Source organism: Pleurodeles waltl, chromosome 3_1, assembly GCF_031143425.1.
Source record: "Pleurodeles waltl isolate 20211129_DDA chromosome 3_1, aPleWal1.hap1.20221129, whole genome shotgun sequence".
Lineage (NCBI taxonomy): Eukaryota > Metazoa > Chordata > Amphibia > Caudata > Salamandridae > Pleurodeles > Pleurodeles waltl.
Window position 1 is genome coordinate 1,788,535,288 of NC_090440.1, and position 23,892 is coordinate 1,788,559,179.

The 23,892-nt window shown below is 43.2% G+C and overlaps 1 protein-coding gene across 5 annotated transcripts in view; it reads left to right on the top strand.

Moving 5' to 3' along the window:
• Positions 1 to 23,892, top strand: part of HECW2 (HECT, C2 and WW domain containing E3 ubiquitin protein ligase 2) — a 1,462,881-nt gene that overhangs the window by 1,001,480 nt on the left and 437,509 nt on the right. For all 5 annotated transcript variants that reach the window (XM_069225854.1, XM_069225856.1, XM_069225859.1 and 2 more), the window contains one exon: positions 15,789 to 15,958. In XM_069225854.1, the coding sequence (XP_069081955.1) occupies positions 15,789 to 15,958 (170 nt within the window). The remainder of the gene's footprint in view (positions 1 to 15,788; positions 15,959 to 23,892) is intronic.

Sequence of the window (23,892 nt, forward strand, 5' to 3'; positions counted from 1 at the left end):
CCCATTTTCTGCCAGTTGTCAGAGTGTTTGACTGTGTTCACTGGGATCCTGCTAACCAGGACCCCAGTGATTATGCTCTCTCCTCTAAATTTGGTTGCTACTAACCTTTTCTCCCCACAATAGGCATACTGGTGCCCCCGTGTAAGTCCCTAGTTTATGGTACCTAGGTACCCAGGGCATTGGCGGCCAGGGGATCCTTACGGACTGCAGCAGTTATTTTGCCACCCACTCGGAGCCCATGCAAAGGGCTCTGCAGGTCTGCTATTGCAGTCTGTGTGAACCGGGTGCACACACCCAGTTTTACTACAGGTCATTGCACCAGCTAACTGTAAGTCACTCCTATGGTAGGCCCTCTCAGCTCAGAGGCACTAGCAGAGGTGCCCTCACAAACTCCAGCTCCATTTTTACCGGACTCCGTGAGTGCGGGGACACCATTTTATATATGTACTAGACATAGGTCACTACCTATGTTGAACTGCATAATGGTAGCTCTGAACCTGGGCATGTTTGGTATCAAACATGTCGGAATCATACCCCAATACTATTGCAAGCATTGGAAGTATGATTCCATGAACTCTGGGGGCTCCTTAGAGAACACCCAGCATTGCTACCACCAGTCTTGCAGGGTTTCTCGGGCAGCCCAGCTGCTGCCACGCCTCAGACAGGTTTCTGCCCTCCTGCTGCTTGATCTGATCAAGCCCAGGAAGGCAGAACAAAAGGATTTCCTTTGGGAGAGGAGGTAACATACTCTCCCTTTGGAAATAGGTGTGACTGGCTTGGGAGGGGTAGCCTCCCCAAGCCACTGGTTTTGCTTTGAAGGCCACATTCGGTGCCCTCCATGCATAAACCAGCCCACGCCGGTTCAGGGACCCCAGTCCGTGCTCTGGCAGGAAACTGGACAATGGCAAGGGGAGTGACCACTCCCCTGTCCATCACCACTCCAGGGGTGGTGCCCAGAGCTCCTCCAGAGGCTCCCTGAGTTCTGCCATCTTGGATCCAAAGCTGGTAGGAAACTCTGGGAGCATCTGAGTGGCCAGGCTAGGCAGGTGACATCAGAGATAGGTAGTTACCTGGTTAGATGACCAACCTCCCTCTTTGGGCTATATAGGGTCTTCCTCTGGCGTTGGTCCTCAGATTCAGCTCACAAGATTCCAGCAGGACTCCTCTGCAACCTCTGCTTTGACTACTGTCCTCCGAAAACCACATCTGGACACTCCAGGAACCTACAAGCTGCAGATCCATGAAGAAGACTCTTCTTCAACATTGTATCCAGAATTCCTGCCAGCTCTGCAACATTTCCCCGGCTGTGCACCCTAAGAAGACTGCAACTCTTCAGCCTGCACAAGAAGAAGAAGGAATCTCCCTTGGGGTGAAGGCATCACTTCCCTGTAACTTCAGGTAACTGGCTGCATCGATGATCGGCTGCGTGGATCTCCCCTCATCCTGACTGGCGTGGGTCCTGCATCACAGGTGGTGGTCCGGAGAGACTCCCTTGGTCCTCTCTATCAGCTGTCGCACTTTAGTGGTGGTAAGTCTTTTCCACTCCACGAAAGACAGTACCCCATGCACTGCGTCCTTTGCAGCTGCCAAGGCTCGTTGCTTCTCCTCCCAGGGGAATTTCAGGTGATGTCTAGCTCCAGCCCCTAGCACTCATCTCCTGCAACTCCTGGGCCTCTGTGTGGTCCTCCGGCGATGTGGGAGCATCTTCTGTGGTGCTGCATAAGCTGCTTCTGTGACTTATGTGTCACTGTCCTGTGGGACACCTGTGGGTGCTGCCCCTGCTCCTGTGGGCCTTCTGTGACGCAGAGGGTCCCCCGTGACGCCCCCTCCTGGGTAGAGTCCTCCTGGCCCTTGCTGGTCCCCAGATGCACCTCTTTTCCTCCAGCTACGAGTTTGCCTTTGCCAAGGCTTGTTTGTGGAAATCCTTCACCGACACCCATCTGCAATCCAGCTTCCAGCGTGGGACACCACTTGCATGCATCAGGAACTCTTCTCCAGCTTCTGTGCTGCAGTGCTGACCTGTCTTCCTTCTTCGTCGACCAACTCCAAAAGGTACCTCTGGGTGGGTAGTATCTCCTACTCCCCCTGGACTTCACAGACACTTCTGGACTTGGTCCCCCCTCTCCACAGGTCTCCATGTTCGGTGTTCCACTGCTGGTTCCTTGCAGGCTGTTCTGGGTGTCTTCATTTTCTTCTTTTCATCCTTTGGGGTGGTTTGGGGGAAATCCAGTGTTTTACTACTGCATTCCTGGTCGCTGGGGGGTACTACATTACTTACCTGTGTAGGGGCCCTGTGTTCGCATTCCACTTTCTTAGTATATGGTTTAAGCCCCCCCAGGGCTACCATTGCTTATTGCTATTTTACACTTTTTCTAACCTTTTTATGCCTCTTACTGTTTATTAGTGTATGTGTGTGTGTGTGTATATGTGTATATATATATATATATATATATATATATAATATATATATATATATGTAGCGTATTTACTTACCTCCTATTGGAGGGTTGCCTCTCTAGTATTTTCTGATAATGTGTTCCAAAAATAAGGTACCTTTATTTTTGTACAACCAAGTGTTTTCTTTCTTGTGTGTAAGTACTGTGTGACTGTAGAGGTATTGCATGAGCTTTGCTGTCTCCTAGATAAGCCTTGGTTGCTCATCCACATCTACATCTAGAGAGCCTGGCTTCTAGACACTCTCCGCACCTCATTGAGAGGGGATACCTGGACCTGGTATAAGGCTTAAGTACCATAGGTACCCACCACACACCAGGCCAGCTTCCTACACACCCCAACTATGGTAATGACGGAATGTGATCATTACAGTGTGCACGTTTTCCCCCAATACTAAAAAACGAGGCAATAATGGATGCGCAAATCACCATGTGAGATAAGTCCAAGGGAGGCTATATACTCTCTGGGTTGGTCCATACCTCTGCTCCCATTTAAACCCGACACTGCATTTCTTTATAAATCGCTTATACACTCTAGATTGTTCCCGTTTTACTTGATTACAAGCTCAGTTTTTCTAACATGAGGTGCTTTTCTCGGTTTGGAATCCGGGTGGTTATATTTTGTGTCTGTGCCTGGCTCATATTTGACAGAGCGTGCTTAAAGACGAGCTGTTGGGAATGTTGCTCTGAGCTAAAAACGCCATCAGCAAGCAGATGCCGTAATTAAACCTGATCACAGGGAGTGTGGGTTATGAAGAGAAAGATCGTGATCTAAAAAGATCCATCTTGTTAAGTAGACGGCGCAGCTTTTATTTTGAGACGGCGTCATAACAGAAGCTGCGTTTGTTGCCTGTTTGGCAGCTCATGCTGTGGGTAGGGTGAATTATCATTAAATTCACCTGTCTCCGTGCTGCGGACCTCAAGTCTTTGAACACCCATTTGATTCTGGCAGCCCTGTGTTTTTTCCATCACAAACTGAGTTTGATGACTTCAAAGAGGGTGACATTGCTTTATGCACGGAGGGTAAATTTGTTTTCTTTGCAAGGAAAATGAGACATTAAAAATGTTGAGAGCCTGACAGGAAAAGTGCTAACTGCGGGATGAGTCATGAATCTATGGTTCGTGCAGTCAGCTAATTAGAAATGTTATGCTAATCAGGCCTCTTTTGAAATGCACACCTTGCTCCTGATCGTTTGCAAGCATCACATCTGCACATCAAAAGTACTGCTTGAAATCTTGCCGTTATTGTAGGTTAAGGCTATATTAGCCATGCTTTTAAAATTTGTGTTAATATTTTCTTAAGAACTGAGTAGAATAGGAGCTGCGGTTACAAATAATACTTATACATTGTCAGTTTCCTCAGTGTGTCATGGCACGGTGTGAAATCCTGGATTACTATGCTAATTCATGTAAAATTTAATGTAATATATGCGTAGCTCTCACATTTCTCAAGTCTGGGTGTGAGAAGTTCACCAAATCCACGTTGTTGATTTGCCCTCTTGGATGTATGTTTCTTATTTTAGAGTGGTGGTAGCTGGACTATAGGTCCAACAAATCAAATAAAAAATTGCTCTGGGTGAACTACTTCTCCATGCACTTGTGAAACAGGAATGAGTTCTGATTTTTTGTGACCAGGTATTCTGTATGTAGCGACTGACCCTGCTTTGCTGTACTTCACTGTTATCACATAGAAGCTTCAGCAACTCTCTAGCTGATAACTGCACTGCAAATGCAGAATAAGGAAAGTGTACATTTATTACGGCTATTTGTGCCAATTCCCATTATTGTGAAGTAGGCCTCCTCCAAGTATCTAGTTTCTATTCTTAATCAGTACCAGACTGGGACAGAAAATAGGCACAGGCACCAAAAAAGTTAAAATTGTCCCCTTACAAAACATAATAGCCCACTTTGGAAAACCCCAACAGCTCAGAACTTTGTGACATATCTTCCCGTTGGTCTTCAAGGGGGTGCAACAGCATGTGTTTATGGTTGCTCCTGTCATGGTTTGTAATATTCGGGACATGGATAAATGACATTTATTATGTTCTCTCATTATCAAAAATATAACACAATATCCCTGCTCTTCTAATGATACATTGTGTTGTTGGTCTGTTGAATTTTTGTACCGTGTATATGGTGGACTGTCATAAACATGACCCATGTGTGATTTTTTTGCACACTGCATGTTGTGGATACTTATAAGAAACAGAACCAATGTATACAATTCAGGTTTGTTCCTAGCTGACAAAATATGTCACATTAAATTAGAAAGTTATTATGCCTACTATTCAAGTACCAAAAGACAATTTAGTTTGGGACATGCACTGTACTACTTTTCAACATAGGACAAAAAAGCCTCCCCTATTGCACATTAAACCACACCATTACATGATATTTATGTATTTATAGTCCTTTTCTAGATAGCTTCCTCATTGATTGGTGTTAGAGAACAGTACTTTATAACTGCATTTTGGGAAGAGAGTACCCTCTAACTCAAAACCAATCATCATTGTTTGTGGAAATTTCAAGTGCAATATGGGTTGATTGGGGAAATGATTCAGAAGAAAATATTGAGATAACATCAGCTTTTGCAATTCCATCTATTCACCATGAATTCCCCAAAATTATTGCAAGATTTAAAAGACTGCAAACATTTTGCTGTGAGGAAGGTCTCATCTTTAAATTAGTATAAAAATACAGACATCGGACCACTCTACATAATGCAAGAACTGCCCAATTTATGAGTACATCCTTGTTAAATATAAGGATTGGACTAGATTTTAAAATCCAAGAATCGTATGGAGAGTGGAAAGCGATCACATTACACAATCAATAGACTTTAAGGGAAATATCTTCGAGGACCCCAAGTAAAGTCACAACCTGAACAGTGAATGGGAGTTTGAAGGTCAAATAAGGGTAAGATGGATCATAAACTTGAATTTAAACATCAAGGGATGGCAGAATAGTCCAGACACACAATAACTGCTTATAAATTTGAAGCATGAAATAAATACACAAGGAACACGGGTGTCATACTGCCAGGATCTCATGATGTCTCTATTGTCTCCACGGACAAGAAGATTCTCTAAAAATATAAAGGGTCAGATAATAGCAAATACTGACTGGTTTGATGATGAATGCAAAGCAGTGAAAGAAGAATTAAAAATCATTTTGAATTGAAAAGGAGTACATGAGATAATCAAATATGTCAGAAGGGCCTATAAATTGTTGAGTGGACAAAAAAGGAAGAGGCCATGAGGAATTAATGGATATCTCCATAAAACGTTGCACACAAATATCTGCAGTTTTTCTGGGGAAAAGTGTGGGAGAGCTTAAGAATAAAAAAAAATGTTCTCGATCCAAATATCACTGAAGATACATAGATACAGCACTTCTTGCAGTAAGACACATAATTTTTCCTCGTCTAAGGGAACTAGCAGAGATATAGATGAGACAGAGAGAAGAGACCTGTTTGAAAAAATCTTGAGGACAAATAACATAATGCCAGGAATAAATGAATTGGCAAAAGAAAAATCTCTGGGGCCAAACATGTTTGACGTTGAGGCGTTGAAACAAAATAAAGGCTGGTGTCAACTGATTCTAATTGAAACTTCCATTGACAATATTACTACACATACATGACCCAAATACTGGCAGAAAAGTATGAATGCACCTCTATACCAAAAGGACTCCAAAAGCAACCCAAAATTATATCATCCTTAGGCTAACAGACATCGACGGAAAACATTTCTGTAAATTTATATTCAGAAAGATAACATACTAACTCCAATCCTAGGGGGCTTTAGAGAAAGCCTAAGATACATCAAATATTTGCCTCTTTACACATTATTCACAAAAACAGTGCAGCAAAGAAAATGCCAATCTACGTAGCATACCTGAACTTTACTGCAGCCTTTGACCTAATACCTGGGCATAGTCTGTGGAAAAACATTGAACAGGCTGGGGTTGGAACCAGTATTACTAATCTTCTTGACAATAATGCTGTACTCATATACTGGTCAGGCAAGATCAAAAAGGCCAACATAGCAAAAAATTTGCCACTGAAACAAGGATGTCTGCTTGCACCCTTACTTTTCAAACTGTACACAAACGATCTGATCAATGATGTCTTGTAGGTAAACATAGATATTCCTACGATGAAAGGCTTTTAAGTTCTGGCCATTTTATATGCCAGTGATTCCATTTTAATTGGTAGAACATTAAAGGGCCTTCAACCACAGCTCTCGACAGTAGAGAAGTACTGCCAAGAAAATGGAATTCAAAAGTAACATAGATAAAACCAAAACAATGATCTTTGGAAAGAAAAGAACACTTTGTTATGTTTTCCCAATCAACAATACACGACCAGAAGAAAGAAAACATTTACTTACCTGGGACTGTCAATTTCCAGCAATCTTAAATGGAATACACACATTCAAACAGTCATTAAAAAAATCATTACCTACACTCAATGTCACCTGCAAAATGGCACACACCCATGTAAATTACTTCTCACATAAAATCAATTGGCTCATCTGTGCTAAAGTAGGAAGCCAAATAGCCTACGGTGCAGAACTTTGGGAGCTGGACAACTTAACTTAAAAAATAGGGGCCATGAAAGAAAGTCCTAGAAGTTCCTGTTAACGTTACCTTCAGGTTTTCCTACGATGGCCTTGGAAACAGGTGTAAGCTTTTCCTCAATCCAATAGAGTATGGTGTGAAGAGGCTAAAAGCAGCAGAAGAAAATCTGTCCACTAAGCCTGGAGAGAACACTTTAAACCTAACAACAAATCAAACTTTGCAACTTGTTGCATAAAAGCAACTAAGGGATTAGGCCTTGACATCTGTCCAGTAAATCTGTCCTAAAAATAATGTCTACAAGGTGTAGTGTGGTTAGTTTTACGTATTCATTGCGCTTTAGCTTCAGGCTTTAGGCCTTTGTGCATTTTGCCCTGAATATATTTTATTCATTTGCTGATAGCTTAGAGCCTCTATGCACTTTGCTCTACATGCTTTTTATTAGGCTTCGTACTGTTATTTTTCAAATAGCCAGTTCTAGGGTGTTGTTTTTTATTCATATCACACTGTTTTGCCTACTTCAGCACTGGAGTTCTCCATAACATATTTACTCTGTGCTTCAGTCAAGGATACAGTCTGGTACATTGCCGATAGACGTGGTAAGAGTTTAGACTTGGCATTCCTGTGTAGGGACATTTTGTGATCACGATGACATGTTAGTTATAAAATCACTTCCTTGTCCCAATACACGCAAGAGGGAGATTCCGACCAGGGAACCACAACTTGACGCTGACTGCCTCGTTGCAGATGCTGAACCGAGATCACAGGTCTTTGCTCAGGTATGAGGGCTGATATCTCCACGGTGATTCTAATAGGCAAGCTAGAAGCTTAACATGCTGTGCTCTAGATAGAACAAGCAGAGGGAGAGTAGAAACTGTTTGACAATATGATAGCATTGTTTTTATGTTTTACTCTCCTGGTAACTATTACAATCCTACTGTGTTGTATCGTTCTGGTTATTGCGGCTCACGCCTTAATATCTAAAATACAGTCGTTTTATTAAAACATTACATAAAACTTATACTGTCTTTGTCATTTGTATATGAGATCATATTGGAAATAAGAGAGTTGGTTTGGATCTGAGTAACCACAACTTCCCTGAGAAGTTCCAAAGATGTCATGCGCTCGGCTGACAAATCATTCCTTCCACATGGGAGAAATGAGGCACTGCTAGTTAGCCGGAGCAAAAACCGGATTTAGGGTGACAGAGTTCTTTACACGTGGGTCAGACTCAGTCCCCCACACCGTTATAGATCCTGCTGCCTAGAAATCCAGTAGTCTCATTTAGAAGAATGGGAGCCCACGCGACATGGCGCCGCCAACGTTTGGTCTGGCTCTAATGATTAGGTCCGACTGACTCTCTTGGTCTCATATATATTTTGACTCCTCGGTTCCGTATACGGAGACGTCCGTGGGGCTGAGGGTTTCCGCCGCCACGGCATAGGTGCTACCTATTGCTTAGTGGTTGGTTGTTCAAGCTTGAACTTTGAAAGGAAAAAACCCCGATATTGGTGTGCCTTCTCTGACCTGTAGCTGTTTTTTAATGAAATGGCGAATCCTAATGTAGTGAACATAGCAATTAATATGCGACATCCGCTCACGGGACATCTATTAACACATGGACTGACAGTCCTGGGGGGTCCAGTCACTTTTGTGGTGGACGCCCATGCAGCCTATAGAACGGAACTTTTTTATTGTTGGGTCGCTTTTCCAGCAGTGGATGGGGGAACAAATACTTTTCACGAATACACAGTTGCGAATGTCCCTGGACAATACAGGGCTTACGCTTATTTAGAAATACCTCTATCTTATCAAGAACACCATAATTGGCTTGATGGCGCCCTCCCACACACAATAGCACAAGTAAGGTTAGGGCCACTGAGTAATGATGGTCCTACCTGGCCTTTATTGGCTACATATACACCACATCCTGCGGTTGCTCAATTGGCAGTGGATGAAGTTCGTCGTTTATATACAGAATTAACGGCTATGTATAGACGATTAGTTCAGTTTGTGATGCAGACATTAAATACGAATGCAGCGCGTGCTGCTCCAGCGCACCCACAGGCGGTGGTTCCGGGTCTTAATCCGGCCACTGTACACTCAGTTATGGGTAAAGTACCGGCTAAACGAGAGGAGACTCCGTTTTGGCTGGCGCAAAAAATTAATACGCTGGAGGCAGTATTTCCCCATACGGGACCTCAGGATAAACATAGAATTTTGACGATGTGTTTGCCGTACGGGATGGTTCCTCCGGTGGACCTTTGTAATACCTGGGGCACGGTGTTTGCCGCGCTCTACACTACGGCACACGGTACACCGACATTAGCTAATTTACCGGACGTACTTAAACAGATTCAGGATGAATATGGGGCTGCCCCTGCCTTGGATTTGGGCATGCAGTTGCTGGGAAATTTTGCCACAGTTTCTTCTATTATTTTGAGTAATCTCAAAGGAGAGGCACTAGCACTAGCAGTGCGTATGCGTCTTCGGGATGTTCCGCTGCTTCAACAGGAGCGGGAGCTTCCGAGAATAATAGCGGAAACATATTCTAGTATTGGTCGTGATAGCCTAGGGGCTAGACCACAAAAACCCCAGTTACAGGGTAAAAATAATAAAGATAATGCTAAACAGCAACAACCTGAGGGTTCGAAAAAGCGCTGGGAAAAGAAACAGCAAACACCTAAGAAGGATGATGGGCAGTCTCCGCAACCGGAGACCCCACAGAATAAGTATAATCTCAGGAATAGGGATACTTTGAAGACGCCTGATAGATATCAATATACTGATACACGCCAATCTCGTTCCTTTCAGGACTCCTCGGAAAAGAGAAGTGAGAGAGGTGGGCGGTCAGAGCGGAGGACGGAGTACGTGAAACCGAGACAGGATTCACAACGCTCAGCGGAGGTTTCTATTAAACAAGAAGAGAAACCGCTGCAACAGAAACAGCAATTCAAAAAGAAGAAGGTGGCAGCAGTCTCAGTTAGACATGCCGCTCAAGAAGACAGTTCTCTTGACGAACAAGACATGGGCGTTAGCACTGTTAGACAGCGCGGCAGAGGTCACAATAGTTCGCCGGAGTCTTCTAGAGCATCTGGAGGTGAAAGCAACTGATGACTTCATACAAGTCGAAACGGCGGATATGCGAGTCTCTGATCCTGATAGAGTATATGAAGTAACTCTGCGATTGGAAGGGGACATTGACCGTATTATAAACGCCATTTTTTGGGACCATGTGGTAAAATCATATGATGTTCTGTTGGCCGAACAAGATTGGCCACCTGACTTTGTTCGCGACTGTCCAGTTGGGGAGGAGGTTATTACACCTTCCTTCTCACCACTTGTTCCGAGAGAACTCGCGGAGTCCTATAGTAAATCATGGGCTCTAGCACAGGCTCCCGCCTTGTATAGAAATAACGTGGGGTGGGACAGACAATCACCTTATCATGTAATACCGATAAAGGGCGAACCTCAGCCACAACCGCAATATCCTATCAAATTTGAAGCTAGGGCATCGGTTAGACAAATTCTTACAAAATTGGAGTATCAGGGTGTAATTGAGCCCTGTGTCTCGCCGATGAATAATCCCTTGTTTCCGGTTGCTAAACCGGACCATTCATATAGGATAGTGGTGGATTACCGACATTTAAATAGTCATACACGCACATATGCAATACAGAATTCACACAGCGCAGCGCTTATGAATAATATAGTGCGTAAAAAATACAAGACAACATTAGATATCTCGAATGGATTTTTCTGCCAGAATATAGCGCCCGAGAGTCGGGACTATACCTGTTTCAGTGCGTTTGGCTCTCAGAAAAATATTTGTCGTTTGCCTCAGGGGTATAAGAATAGCCCAGGACTGTTTTCGGCTCGTGTAACTGAACTGCTGCATGAGTTCGACCCTGAAGCATTATCCTATGTTGATGACATATATCTGACAGATGATGAGATTCTGCAACATCTAAGGCGCGTATCGCGCATTGTTGTGGGGTTTGCTAATATTGGCTATAAGTTTAATTTTAAGAAATCAAAGATTGCCTTCCTCAGCGTCATTTTCCTGGGTTATGAGTTGTCGAGTGAGGGCAAGAGCTTAGCACCACATTTTTTGGAGAAATGTGCTTTATTGCAGCCTCCTAATACGGTTCGGAAGCTCCAGTCATTGTTGGGGTTTCTGAATTTTGGCAGAACTTACATTCCTGAATATGCAACGCGTATAAAACCCTTATACGAGTTGATTCGCCCAAATTTTTCGAGTAAATTTTGGACGATTGAACATACATACATACTGCGAGAATTACAGAGTGATCTTTTAGCAGTTAAACACTTACACACTCGGGACAATAAGACACATTTAGTGATCAGGGTAATACCTGGGGCTGTTGGGTTTACTTATGTCACCTTTAATGAAGGGGAGACTGTCCCGATTGCATACAAATCTCACTTGTATTCTGCTGCAGAGCAACGTTTTGCACAAACTGAGAAAATTCTCACTGCAGTACAGATGGCTGTTATTAAAGAAAGACCGCTGGCCCAGGGTCAACGCATTGTTGTCGTTTCCCCGGTTCCGGCCTTGGAGGCTGTTACAAAAGCGAGTGTTCCTAATTCGAAGGCTCTACACCCGCGATGGATACAATGGGCTACGTCTTTGACAGCCACTGATGTAGATTATGTATTTGACCCTAAACTGCAGACTCAAGAATTTCTTCAATATGAAATAGAATACCCTGTTCCTGCTGGTACATTGCCTATTGACCAATATGAAGTGGTCATGTATACAGATGGCTCTGCGCAACCGGCGGTTGGGACTTAACAACAGTATTCTGCTGCATGTGCGGTGGTGAGGGGCACTATGGAGGGGGAAGTGTTCTGCCCCCGACTAAAACCTTGGGAGATTGCACGGCACAGCTGGCTGAGCTCAAAGCTCTATTGTTAGCGTTGGAGCATGCGGATCCGGCACTTTTAACCTTGCTGGTCTGTGACTCCTACTACTGTGTGCAGTCTTTCAACGAATATTTACACTATTGGAAGATGAATGGGTTCAGAGATTCTAAAGGCAACACCATTAAGCATAAAATGTTGTGGGGTAAGGTTGCGGATCTGAAGGAAACGCTTCCTAGAGTCCATGTTGTGCATACACTTGGACACCAGCGCGTTGGAATACACGTTGCTGGGAATACTTTGGCTGATGAAGCCGCGAAATCGGCAGTGGCTGTCGCCACTGTGGCCGCAGTGACTCATTCGAGTTCCAAACCAGACACAGAAATTTCGGCTGCCATAAAGGCTACGGCTGATGGCACGCCCTTTCCTAAAGGATTTCCTTCAAAATATAGTTACTGCTTGAATAGTGCGCTAAATGCTACTGTTACAATTCCAGGCATTGGTGTACGTGAAATTCCGAATAAAATAGAGAGACCTCGATTGATTGCTGCAGCCCATGAGGGGGTGGCTTCTGCAGATGCTGGGGTGGCTGCCACAATTTCACTTTTACAGGCTCGTTACTGGTGGCCTGGTCTCTATAAAGAGACGAAGCAGTATGTCCTTTGTTGTGACATTTGTCAACTAATTAAGGCATCGTCGGCTAGACGCCCGCAGCAGACGCCCCTTCTGATTTCAAACAAACCATTACAGTGTGTGTACTTGGATCATTGTGGTCCGCTGACGCCAGATGGTGCATACAAGTATATATTGGTTGCTGTAGATTCGTGCTCCAGATTTGTATGGGTGTGGCCACAACGCTCGGCTGACGCTCGCACTGTTATTAAAGATTTGCGCATCTTTGTCGATATATTTGCAGTTGCGGCTTTTCATTCGGACCAGGGCCCTGCTTTTGCCTCTAAGGCATTCAGGGACACCATGGCTTCGTTGGGGGTCCAACTCCAATTCTCGTCTCCATTTCATCCCGAGGGAAATTCTGTCATGGAGCGTTTAAATCGTGATTTAAAGCAGTCCTTAACGGCCAGAGTTATAGGTACGGGTCGTGGTTGGCTAGCCCACCTATATGGAGTACAGAGAGCACTTAATAACTTGCCTAGGAGGTCACTAGGGGGTCGTACTTCATATGAGTGCCTGTTTGGAACACGAATGTATGTTCCTGATCTTGATGGTCCTGGTGTGGAGGCGGCAGATACGCCCTTTGACATAAATGATCGTGTCACTGTTTTGCAGGATTTACAACAATTCCGTGAAGTTAACTCTTCTGCCAGTGCTGCCTCCTCAGGAATTAAGGATGAGCCAGTAACACCTACTGGTTGGATACCCAGGATTGGGGATCAGGTGCGTGAAAAGGTCGCAGTTAAAAAAGAATTTGGTCCTTCTTATCGAGAACCTGTCCCTGTGTTGGGGGTGAGCGGCACGAGAACCGTGATTTTACCGCCGCTGCGAGGGGCCAAAGGAAATCGCTTTGTTTCCATTGATAATGTCAAGTTACAACATGTGGCCGATTCTGCACAGCAGACCAAGAGGGACACCCAGTAGTTCCGGAATCCCTCTCACTACTGGGGAAGAAGTCCCGCTGCAGGTGATTTTCGCCGACACTGTTTCCTCTCTGGGCTTGGGGAGGGTGGATGATGATCTTGAGATTGTTCCACCGACGGCGATTAATATGGAATCTTGTGATCAAATTGCTGTACGTTCTACTGACGTTTCTGAACATGTGGTTTATAGCGTGCCACGGCGAGAGCCTCCGTCTGCTTCTTCGTTCACAGTTGCACCTTTTGCTAGAACTGCTTCTGGCTGCTTCAACGACGCTGATAATGATGGGTCCAGCTCCTCGTCTTCGATGTCTTCTGTCCACGGTCCACGACGGCTGCTGGGATGGCTTAAACGAACATATTTTGTTTTTCCTTGGAACAATTTTTGGCTGTTTTTGGCCGTGATGACTATTTTATTATGGTTGGGATTTGTGGTTACTTTTTTTCTTGATCAATCTGCCTCAACCGGGCTGCAGCCTCTTGTTGTGAAAGCTTCCAAATCTCATTATAAACCTCGTATAAGAACCTTTTCTTCCGTGGTACTCTGGGACCTGACAAAAAATCTTGTAAATCAGTATTATTAGACAGTAACATGAGATGTGACTTAACTGCATCCAGCGTGGATGACTTCAACCATTGCTGACAAAGCTTCCCCACACTGTATGTAGTTATAATATCAGCATGTTCTGGTGAAACGTAACGAGGGTCTGCCCTACTAGTCCTGAACCCCCCTGAAGAGGGAGATTCCGACCAGGGAACCACAACTTGACGCTGACTGCCTCGTTGCAGATGCTGAACCGAGATCACAGGTCTTTGCTCAGGTATGAGGGCTGATATCTCCACTGTGATTCTAATAGGCAAGCTAGAAGCTTAACATGCTGTGCTCTAGATAGAACAAGCAGAGGGAGAGTAGAAACTGTTTGACAATATGATAGCATTGTTTTTATGTTTTACTCTCCTGGTAACTATTACAATCCTACTGTGTTGTATCGTTCTGGTTATTGCGGCTCACGCCTTAATATCTAAAATACAGTTGTTTTATTAAAACATTACATAAAACTTATACTGTCTTTGTCATTTGTATATGAGATCATATTGGAAATAAGAGAGTTGGTTTGGATCTGAGTAACCACGACTTCCCTGAGAAGTTCCAAAGATGTCATGCGCTCGGCTGCCAAATCATTCCTTCCACATGGGAGAAATGAGGCACTGCTAGTTAGCCGGAGCAAAAACCGGATTTAGGGTGACAGAGTTCTTTACACGTGGGTCAGACTCAGTCCCCCACACCGTTATAGATCCTGCTGCCTAGAAATCCAGTAGTCTCATTTAGAAGAATGAGAGCCCACGCGACAAAGGCAGATTAGCAAAATAATCAATAAAAAACTTATGAAACAAGAATTGAAAAGGACATTGAAAGCCCTCGAGACATTCTGACGAGTGGGTTCAGGTTGGCCTTTTTGATCCTGCCCATGCTGTCCAATCCAACCTGTTAGAAAAAAGAGAAAGGAGACTTTTTGTTTTATCACTAAGTCACATTCTACCTTTAAGTGCAGTCCTAAAGGAAAGGAAGCAAATCAGCACTGATATCTGCTCTTTTGGGGAAATTAAAGATCTGAGCCAGTTCTTGCTGAACTGCCCATTCGACACGATAGTCAGAGGCTGCACTCTTACAGGTTTCTTAAATAATAACCAACTGTATAACAATGTGAATAGGATGTTCTTCCTGCTGAGTAAAGTCTCAAAAGAAAGAACCAGGCAAATGGATGGGAGGATTCCTTGTGAAAGGCTGGGAACTGACAGAAAAACTCCTGAAAGGCATTGCTCGAGAAGCAAACCATTTAACAAAGCCCACTTAAACACATGTATGTGCACAGACCGAGGAAGCTTTCATTCAGGAGTTTAAACACCTGTGTGTACACTGACTGGGAAACATTTCCGCACGAGTATACATGGTGTGTGTTTCTTATGCTTTTATGTGCTTCATTTTGTATATACATTTTAATTAATTGTGCTGATATGTTTTTGTATCTTTATTTTTTATATATTTGTTTTGTCTTTCTGCGAAAAGCAGCATTGAATGCCGAAAGCACTGGCTAAATAAATTACAGATTCAAAGTTGACCTCGATATTGGGTTGTATTACCTTTGTAGTTGAAAGTATGACTGACTGCAGCTTCTCCGACAGTCACCCATAAATGCCTCTACAATCACGCGTTCCCCATTCCTCTCCCTTCTGCAGGGTTATGATGATTTTGTGTTCTTTTTCTTTCAATCTTGTGCAGAAATCAGGGCTGTTGGGCTGAAGAAAGGAATGTTTTTCAATCCTGACCCTTACCTGAAGATGTCTATCCGCCCCGGAAAGAAGAGCACATTTCCTACGTTTGCACACCACGGTCAGGAAAGGAGGTCAACAATCATCACTAACACAACTAGCCCAGTGTGGCACACAGAGGTAATGTCCTTGTGAGGCCTTGCCCTATGAACAGGAGCTTGCTCTTCAATGTGTCATGTGAGGTGTGGTGTCCTTGCATTCCCGAATCCAGTTGTTACATAGTTTAATGGTTAATGTAGAGGGAAAATGTGAGTAGGTAAGCATTTCATGGTGACCTAGAGGACGGTGAAAAGACTTGCGCGAAGCCTTAGTCGGCATGGTACCAGTGGAAGAATAAAAGGGGGTAAAAGGACCTTTCAACGCACAAATATTGCAGTGCCACAAATGTCGATCTACTGACATATTTACCTGAAATGTAGTTTTTTTTTTTAAATAGGCGCAGGTACATGATCATTAATTGCAGTAAGCTCAGTACCTAGTGTAACTTCCTTTCCAGGTATTGCTGTTTTCCTCATTACAACCTTAATGGATGACCACGTGCATTCTCTCGTTTTTGATCATTCGTCCCATGTTATATTTAGAGATGAGGTTTGGCCTGAACATGACATGGTGCCCCATTACCTTCCAAATAAACATAAAGTATCTGTTTATATCAGCGGTCAAAGTGCATTAAAAAAAGTGTGGGAACTGTGATGCTGTATGCAGTGGGGGCGGGGTCAGTGAGTGTTTGGGCGGGGTCAAAGGTGTGGCTAAGAAAATAAAATATTCTGTAAGTTGTTTGGGTCTTACCTAATCAGGTGGCTACATGTAAAATAACACAGCTTAAATGAAAAATACATTTAAAAAAGTTGCTGCTCAGTGGGAAATGCACTATAGTACATTATGAAACCTCTATTAGCTCATGTACTGCAGAGGTCTGTTGGTAACCAGAAAGCTACAGAATAAAACCTTGGTTGGTGCAGGGGAGAGTAGTGATTTATGTATTTTTAGTGCTAGGAGGTCACAGACTATGACAGAGGGCGCACTGTGAATATGTAAGTCATTGTTTCAATCTTGCGTTTCACACAATATAAGATAGACTGGTACACAATGCACAAAAAGGTTTAAGATAAAATTGTGCTTCCAAAATATAGCTTTTAGTAATACCTAGACTGACGTAAAGCAATTTTTTTACCTTACTGTCCCATTCAACACCTCCAGGGCTAGCAAGCACTATATAAATACATTTACAGTTAAAAAACACACACCTCACAGCTCAGTTATTAACTATTTGCACTACCACTCAAAAAGAATAAATGTTTGCCATCACAAAGCTTGGAGTGATTCCATCCATTAAAGCCAGCAATGGCTCCCAAGTATCCTTTACATTTTCAGACTAACCATTACATTCGCAGATTAGCTTGTTGGGCACATTTGCATTTCTTTCAGGCAAGGAGGCCCCTTGGCAGAAATGCTTGTTTAGCTGTCTTCACAGCTTCGGTTTCACAGCATAGGCGACTTGCTGAAACATTTAAATTTTCACAATTAATTGTCCTGGGGCGATTGTCTTTTTACAAAAAGTAGGGGAATGGGTTTTAATAAATCAAAAAAGTATGGGCATGTCGTACCGCTCCAATCCCACCCACTTCTACCCCTGGTTTGTATAATCCGCAGGTATTTTATTTGCAAAACTAATAGTCATTCAATTGCTAAGGCTCTATCAATAGGGTCTCCTTTCAAATAACAAGCTGAAAGATCTTAGTAAAAGAAACCCAGCGTGGGCACTGCAATATGTTGTGCACACCTGAAATAGTCCATATTTCCAGTCATAAGGCCTAGCCACATTCACAAAATTCCCATCCACAGCTCCTCACACTTTTAAAACATGTGTTGGAATAGGGTCAATATGGATGCACAAATCCCGCTGTGGAACTTTCTGGGCAAATCATCCATATTTGTTATACAATGACATTTAGACTTTCTTTCTGTTGATATTTGCAATGTTGCAAATGTTCCTCCACATAATGTAGCTGTTTTTCATTAGGGAGTTCTTGCCAGTGTAGCACACTTCCCCAAATTCACCACAGGTTTCTGCTACCAAAGAGTCACACTACTTACAGCTTTCCATAATTAAGTGAGGGGTTCAATCCACTGCAAAGCTTTTAAACATTAGTCTAACTATGAAAAACAGCATGTGATAAATGTGTTACCAATGCTGACACGGGGGCTGTGTATTTTTTCTAATCCAGAAGAGGGATTTCTTCATGATGTCTTCCCAGTGACATGGCTTTAATCAGGAGACACCAGTAAGAATAGCTCCAAATAGCACGTCTTGTGGAGAGGTATTTAATGGCATTTTCTAAAAAGTGTTATGTACATTTGTGTATTGACCATATGGTGCTTGGAAATGGGGACGGGTGCGGTGCAGTTCCACATTTACAATGTCATGTGCCAGTTTCCTAAATGTGAGGGTATGCTCTCCATTGAGCTATAAGGAGACGGCTGCAGCAAATTCTGCTGCAGGCTCCATCAATAATGATCTTTCATTTCTAGTCATCAGCATTCACTCAAGAATTGTCAGTAATTTCAGTAACATCCCTGGGGCAAGTAGCCGTGGTAAGATGAGGTGGTAGACCATCAGTAAAATGAGGAAGGAAAAGCCTACATACTACACATTCACAGAATATTAAGCAGCTTCCTACTCACATATGCCTTGATAATGAGTGGTTGCATCTTGAGCAAAAAAGATATCCGATCTGATTATGACAAACGGTTCAAATTTCTGCAGTGGCAGATCACCTCCCTCCATCATTCTGAGCTGGGTGTTTGCATCTCTAAACACAAAGATTGTCAAGGGTCATTAGGTGATCAAGTTGTAAAAAAATAAACAGGTGTGAACCAAAAATAATACAATTATGGCAAAGTTTAAACAAATCTGCACAGTTGTGAATCTGTGGTAAGCGGGACAATTTAAAGTGGGCTGGACCTTGAAAGAGGAAGGAAGGTGGAAACACAACCATGTATTGCTCAGTTGTTTATGAAGAGAGATTAGGTGGGTACATTGCCTGTCTGAAGACAACTGCTCAGCAAAATGGACCCCACCCAATTATTCATTTTTTTTGGAAAATCCTTCTTAAGAAAACAGGTATTAGTATGGACATGACCAAATATACCTCATTTGTTTGTGTACAGGAGAAGTAAGCAGTATGAACAGGCCGACAAATAAATCATGGTGGCAGCTTAAACATGTAGTGTCACCCACATCTCTAATGCACTGCCTCTGGCTTTCCAGCTCTCCCCCTGGAGTGCACCTTTCCAGAATTCCCTCCCACAAAGTTAAGTCAATATGATATTACAATTTCCATGTTAATATTGTAATTTTATGTCAAGACCAGAGGCTCCTATTATGCATTCTTATCTTGCTTTAATTAATACAGCAGCAGTCAAGAACTACAAAGCCCAATGGGCTTAGCAACAAGCTAGCCAATGGGAAGAAAAAACGTAGGAACCATAAGCACCAATAGGGTAACAGCTGATACTATAGAGTACTCCATTGACTGCAAGCAGACGTCTTTTCTTGCTGCTCCCAGTCAAGATAAGTACTCTTTTACAGTTATTTCACAAATGTATTTATCGTATTCTATGTAAGGATATGTAATTCTGCGTTTATTTAAGTGTGGAACGTTCCGTTCTGTTTTGTCTTATATCGCGCTTTGTGCGCTCTGCCTCCTCCAGCTTCTCGCTCCCCCGCACTCCTCCTCCTCTTTCACTTATCTCTTTTACAAGCGGATACCTTCCGCGCGCGTTAACTGTTGCAACCATCGCGCTTATTCACCTCCTAAGGCCCGTTCCTTCAGCGCGTCGCACTCGCCTCCGCCTGCCGGCTTCTTCATTTCTACTAATCGAAACTCCTTCTGCTGGAAACCGCCCTAAACACGCCCATTATTTTCCAATGGGCTCGGCTCCAATTTTATTCGCGGCTTCGGCCGGCCAGCTTTTCTTCACACAACACGCCTCAGGGGAGTGTCTATTTATTTATTCCCGCCCACTTTTCACTCCCTTTTTATTTCACCCTTTTTCTCCTGATTCTTTTGACTATCTGTCACCTTTTCTGTCGTGCTATATTGGAGATTGACAGTTCTCTTTTAACCCCTGATAACACTGATAATGGGGTAAGGTTTTAATCAGGATTTGACTGATTTTATTCAGTCTTCTGTAAAACAAGCTTTACAAGCTTCGTTACATAAATCATCTCGGAGGAACCAAATCAACACCTTTAGCCCAACTGGCGAAAAGCCTTTGGGAATTCTGTCTATCCCACAACTTTTCTCTCCAAGCGGAGTACCTCCCAGGTTCCCAGAATTCTATAGCAGACTGGCACTCCCGCCATCTCAAAGATTTCAGCGATTGGAAGCTCCATCCCTCCATTTTCCATCTCCTCGCCAACAAATGGGGTCCGTTTCACACGGACCTCTTTGCTTCTCGCCTCAACTCACAATTGCCATGTTTCTTCAGCTGGCGCCCAGATCCTTCGGCCGTGGCAACAGATGCTTTCCTACAAGATTGGTCTCCGACAACCAACTATGCCATTCATCCTAATCAACAGTGTTAGCCAGAAGACAACCTTGATTATAGTGACCCCATTTGGGCAGTCTCAAGTTTTGTTTCCTCCTCTCCTCGAGCTCTCAACAGACTTTCCAGTTCTTCTTCCTTCTTTCCCATCTCTCCTTCTGGATCCAGCAGGCTTCCCTCACAACCTAGTTCTATCCAATTCCCTAACGCTCTCGGCTTGGAAGGTCTCGAGTCAACCCAACAAGCCCCTATTATTTCGACAGAAGCTTCAGAATTCATTAACAACGCCTGGGCTCCTGAAACAAGAAAAGCCTATAAATCAGCTTGGTCTCTATGGACAAGCTGGTGTGTAGGAAAATGTATCAATCCCTTTTCAACAAATATAAATGTAATCATTAACTTCTTGGTCGCAGAAGCCAGTTCAGGTGAGTCATATAGGACGGTAAATCTCTATAGATCAGCCATTTCCATGCACCATCATTATATCAATGGCAAACCCATCGGCGAACATCCCTTAGTCTGCCGTCTCTTAAAGGGAGTTAAACTTTCCAAACCTCCTGCTTCCAAATACACACATTTATGGGATGTATCTATAGTGTTGAACTTCTTTATTTCATGGACTGATAACGTAGACCTTTCCTTAAAAATGCTCCCAGCAAAGTTAACTATGCTTTTATGTCTTATTTCTATTAAACGTGTGTCTGACGTCAAATCTCTGGAAGTTTATTCTCGCCAGTTTACTGCTACAGGAGTGTTATTTCATATTCGCAAATGTACAAAAACTAATATACATACAGTTTTTTTTATCCTTTCTTTCCTTCGCAGCCCAAACTTTGTGTAGGCCTGTGTTTAAAGGAATATGAGAATCGTACGCTCAACCTCAGAATGTCCTCCAATCATCAATTACTCATTTCATTCTGCAAGCCCCGCAAACCAGCTTACTCGTTGGGTTAAATGGGTAATGTCCCTAGCAGGCATTGACACTTCCACCTTTGGAACCCATTCCTGTAGGGGTGCCATGGCATCTAAAGCCTTTTCAATAGGCTCCTCCCTTGAGGACATTCTGAGGTCGGCTGACTGGTCTAATGACAATGTTTTCAGAACTTTTTATTGTAAACCTATTCAAACCGCAGCTTCATTAGTAGTTGATATGCTTTAAACTAGCATAATAGGAGCCTCCGGTCTTGACATAAAATGTAGATTTCCCTAGTAATTTATGAAGGGAAGTCTTAATTTTATTAAAGACACGGAGGCAAGTATTATCCCACCACATTTATTATTAACATGTTTGTTTTCACTCCCTATTAGCGAATCCAGCATTACCACCTGCCACATCATGATGACTTCAGACGGTTGTCCACCTTCCATCTTCGGAACTCCAACTTTTCTTACCCGCAAAGCTGCCAAGTTTCTCCACGACTTCAATGGTTTATCTCCTGTTGCCAAGAACTTTTGTCATCCGTACTGGCAATCGCTATTGTTGGTTCCTTGTTTCCTTTATTTTATGATACTAGTTGACTCGCACAAGAAAAGAGGGCTGCTTGCAGTCAAGAGTGTACTCTATATTATCAGCTGTTACCCTATTTGTGCTTATGGTTCCTACGCTTTTTCTTCCCATTGGGATTTGTAGTTCTTGACTGCTGCTGTATTAATTAAAGCTAGATAAGAATGCATAATAGGAGCCTCTGTGTCTTTAATAAAATTAAGACTTTCCTTCATAAATTACTAGGAAAATCTACATTTTCCTGCGCTAGACGACGATGAGTGAACCAGAATACACTCCGTTTGGGGGAGACTCAGGGGTGGAACGTCCTCCCCAAAAATTAAAATCTGTAGGATCAGCTGCATTTAGTGTTATTTGCCGTCAACAAGATAACACATCTATAAAATCAGTTCAGTGTCTTGGGGAACGCGTCATTAGATGTTTTCTCAATATTCCCCCTTACATGTCTGTGTTCACTTAATATCTGCATTTGCCTTTTCCATGGGAATAACAAGCGAGTGACTGACAGATGTTCACACATGTGGAATAACCGGCTACTATTGAAGTAATGTTTCTTCTCTATATTCAATTTACGAATAGAGCGCAGGTGTCCATACATCTGTCAGAGGTTACTGAGCACATCAATTTAGTATCCAGGTATTTCCTACTGAGTCAACTCTCGTTGCCTCTCATTATTTAGCATACACTAATTTGAATCCTCACCAAATTAGTATGGATAGTATTAAATCAAGTTATGCTGTGCTCTGTTCTGCAAGATTCATATTCTTTTTTAAGGGCTTCAGGAAATGTGCTGTTACCAAACTCTGAAGTTTAACGTTTTCTGAAAGGACAGGCTAAAGACTCTTCTTTTGTAAACAGGTTCAAACAAGATAAAAAACGATTTTGTCAGTATATTCTATGACACTAGTCGGGAGTCTTAACTGATTCTAATTTATCTGCCTAAGTCAAGAAGGAACCCTTGAACTGTAGGTGCTGCTCACCTGATCTTCAGTTTGTTGGAACTTAGGAGTCCAACAGTAAAAAGAATGGTCTCTGCATACGGAAGTGGAACTATTATAAAGGCTAAGGTGGGAAGACTTCAGAAGTTTCTTCCACTTCATAGTGGGCACCAAGTATAAAAAGAGGACCCTCAAACCCACTCTTTGGTACATTTCTGGACCTGTGAATAATACAGAAGTGCTGTCTTTGAGGAAGACTGATGTTGTAACTTTATCACAGGTTGAAGTGACTCCAGGGGTCATTTGACTGACCTACTATTCTGAGCTACAGGGACACAACACGTTCCAATAGCCTCTTTGCAACTGCCCAGCTGACCTGCTGCACTGGACCAGCCTGGAACGGTGAATAGATCTGCCTGTGCCCTGTTGGCCTCTGTTGGATTAAGTTCCTGATCCCCAAGTGGTGCCTTTCAGGACCTGGACTCTTGTTGTGGCATCTGTTGAGCTCCTTCTAGACGAAAAGGAGAAATCCTAATGTTTTTGACTGCTCGCGACTGCTAACAAGCCTGTTTGCATTATGATCTTGCCGTCCATGCCAGCTGCCGATGCGCAGCTCCGGTGTACTTGGCTCTTTTTGCTACAGTGACCGCCAGCTATGACAGCAATGCAAGAAATGCACTTCACGTTACAGCATCGACAGCCCACGGTGACTGTAAACACTAAGCTCCAGCGAGGATCATCCACAACGCCTGACAGGATCGTCACACCACAGCTACTAACATCACAATGCATGGCCTGCTCTTCACGCTACAGCGATGCCCAGCCGCAATGCTCTCCTTATTCCTCATGGCCTCCTCTACTGTGAACAGAACTCTTCGTGCTGACTTTAGAAGGTAACTTTTTCAGTGGTACTAACCTGGTCTCTGTATCAGGCTCATGCTCCATCATGATCGGCCTGAATTTGTGACTTTCATCCAGTCTTGCATGACCAGAAAACCGCCAGTAGGACTTTTTGCTTTTAGGAGTTATATTTTGCTAAATCTTTAAACTTGCATATCTCC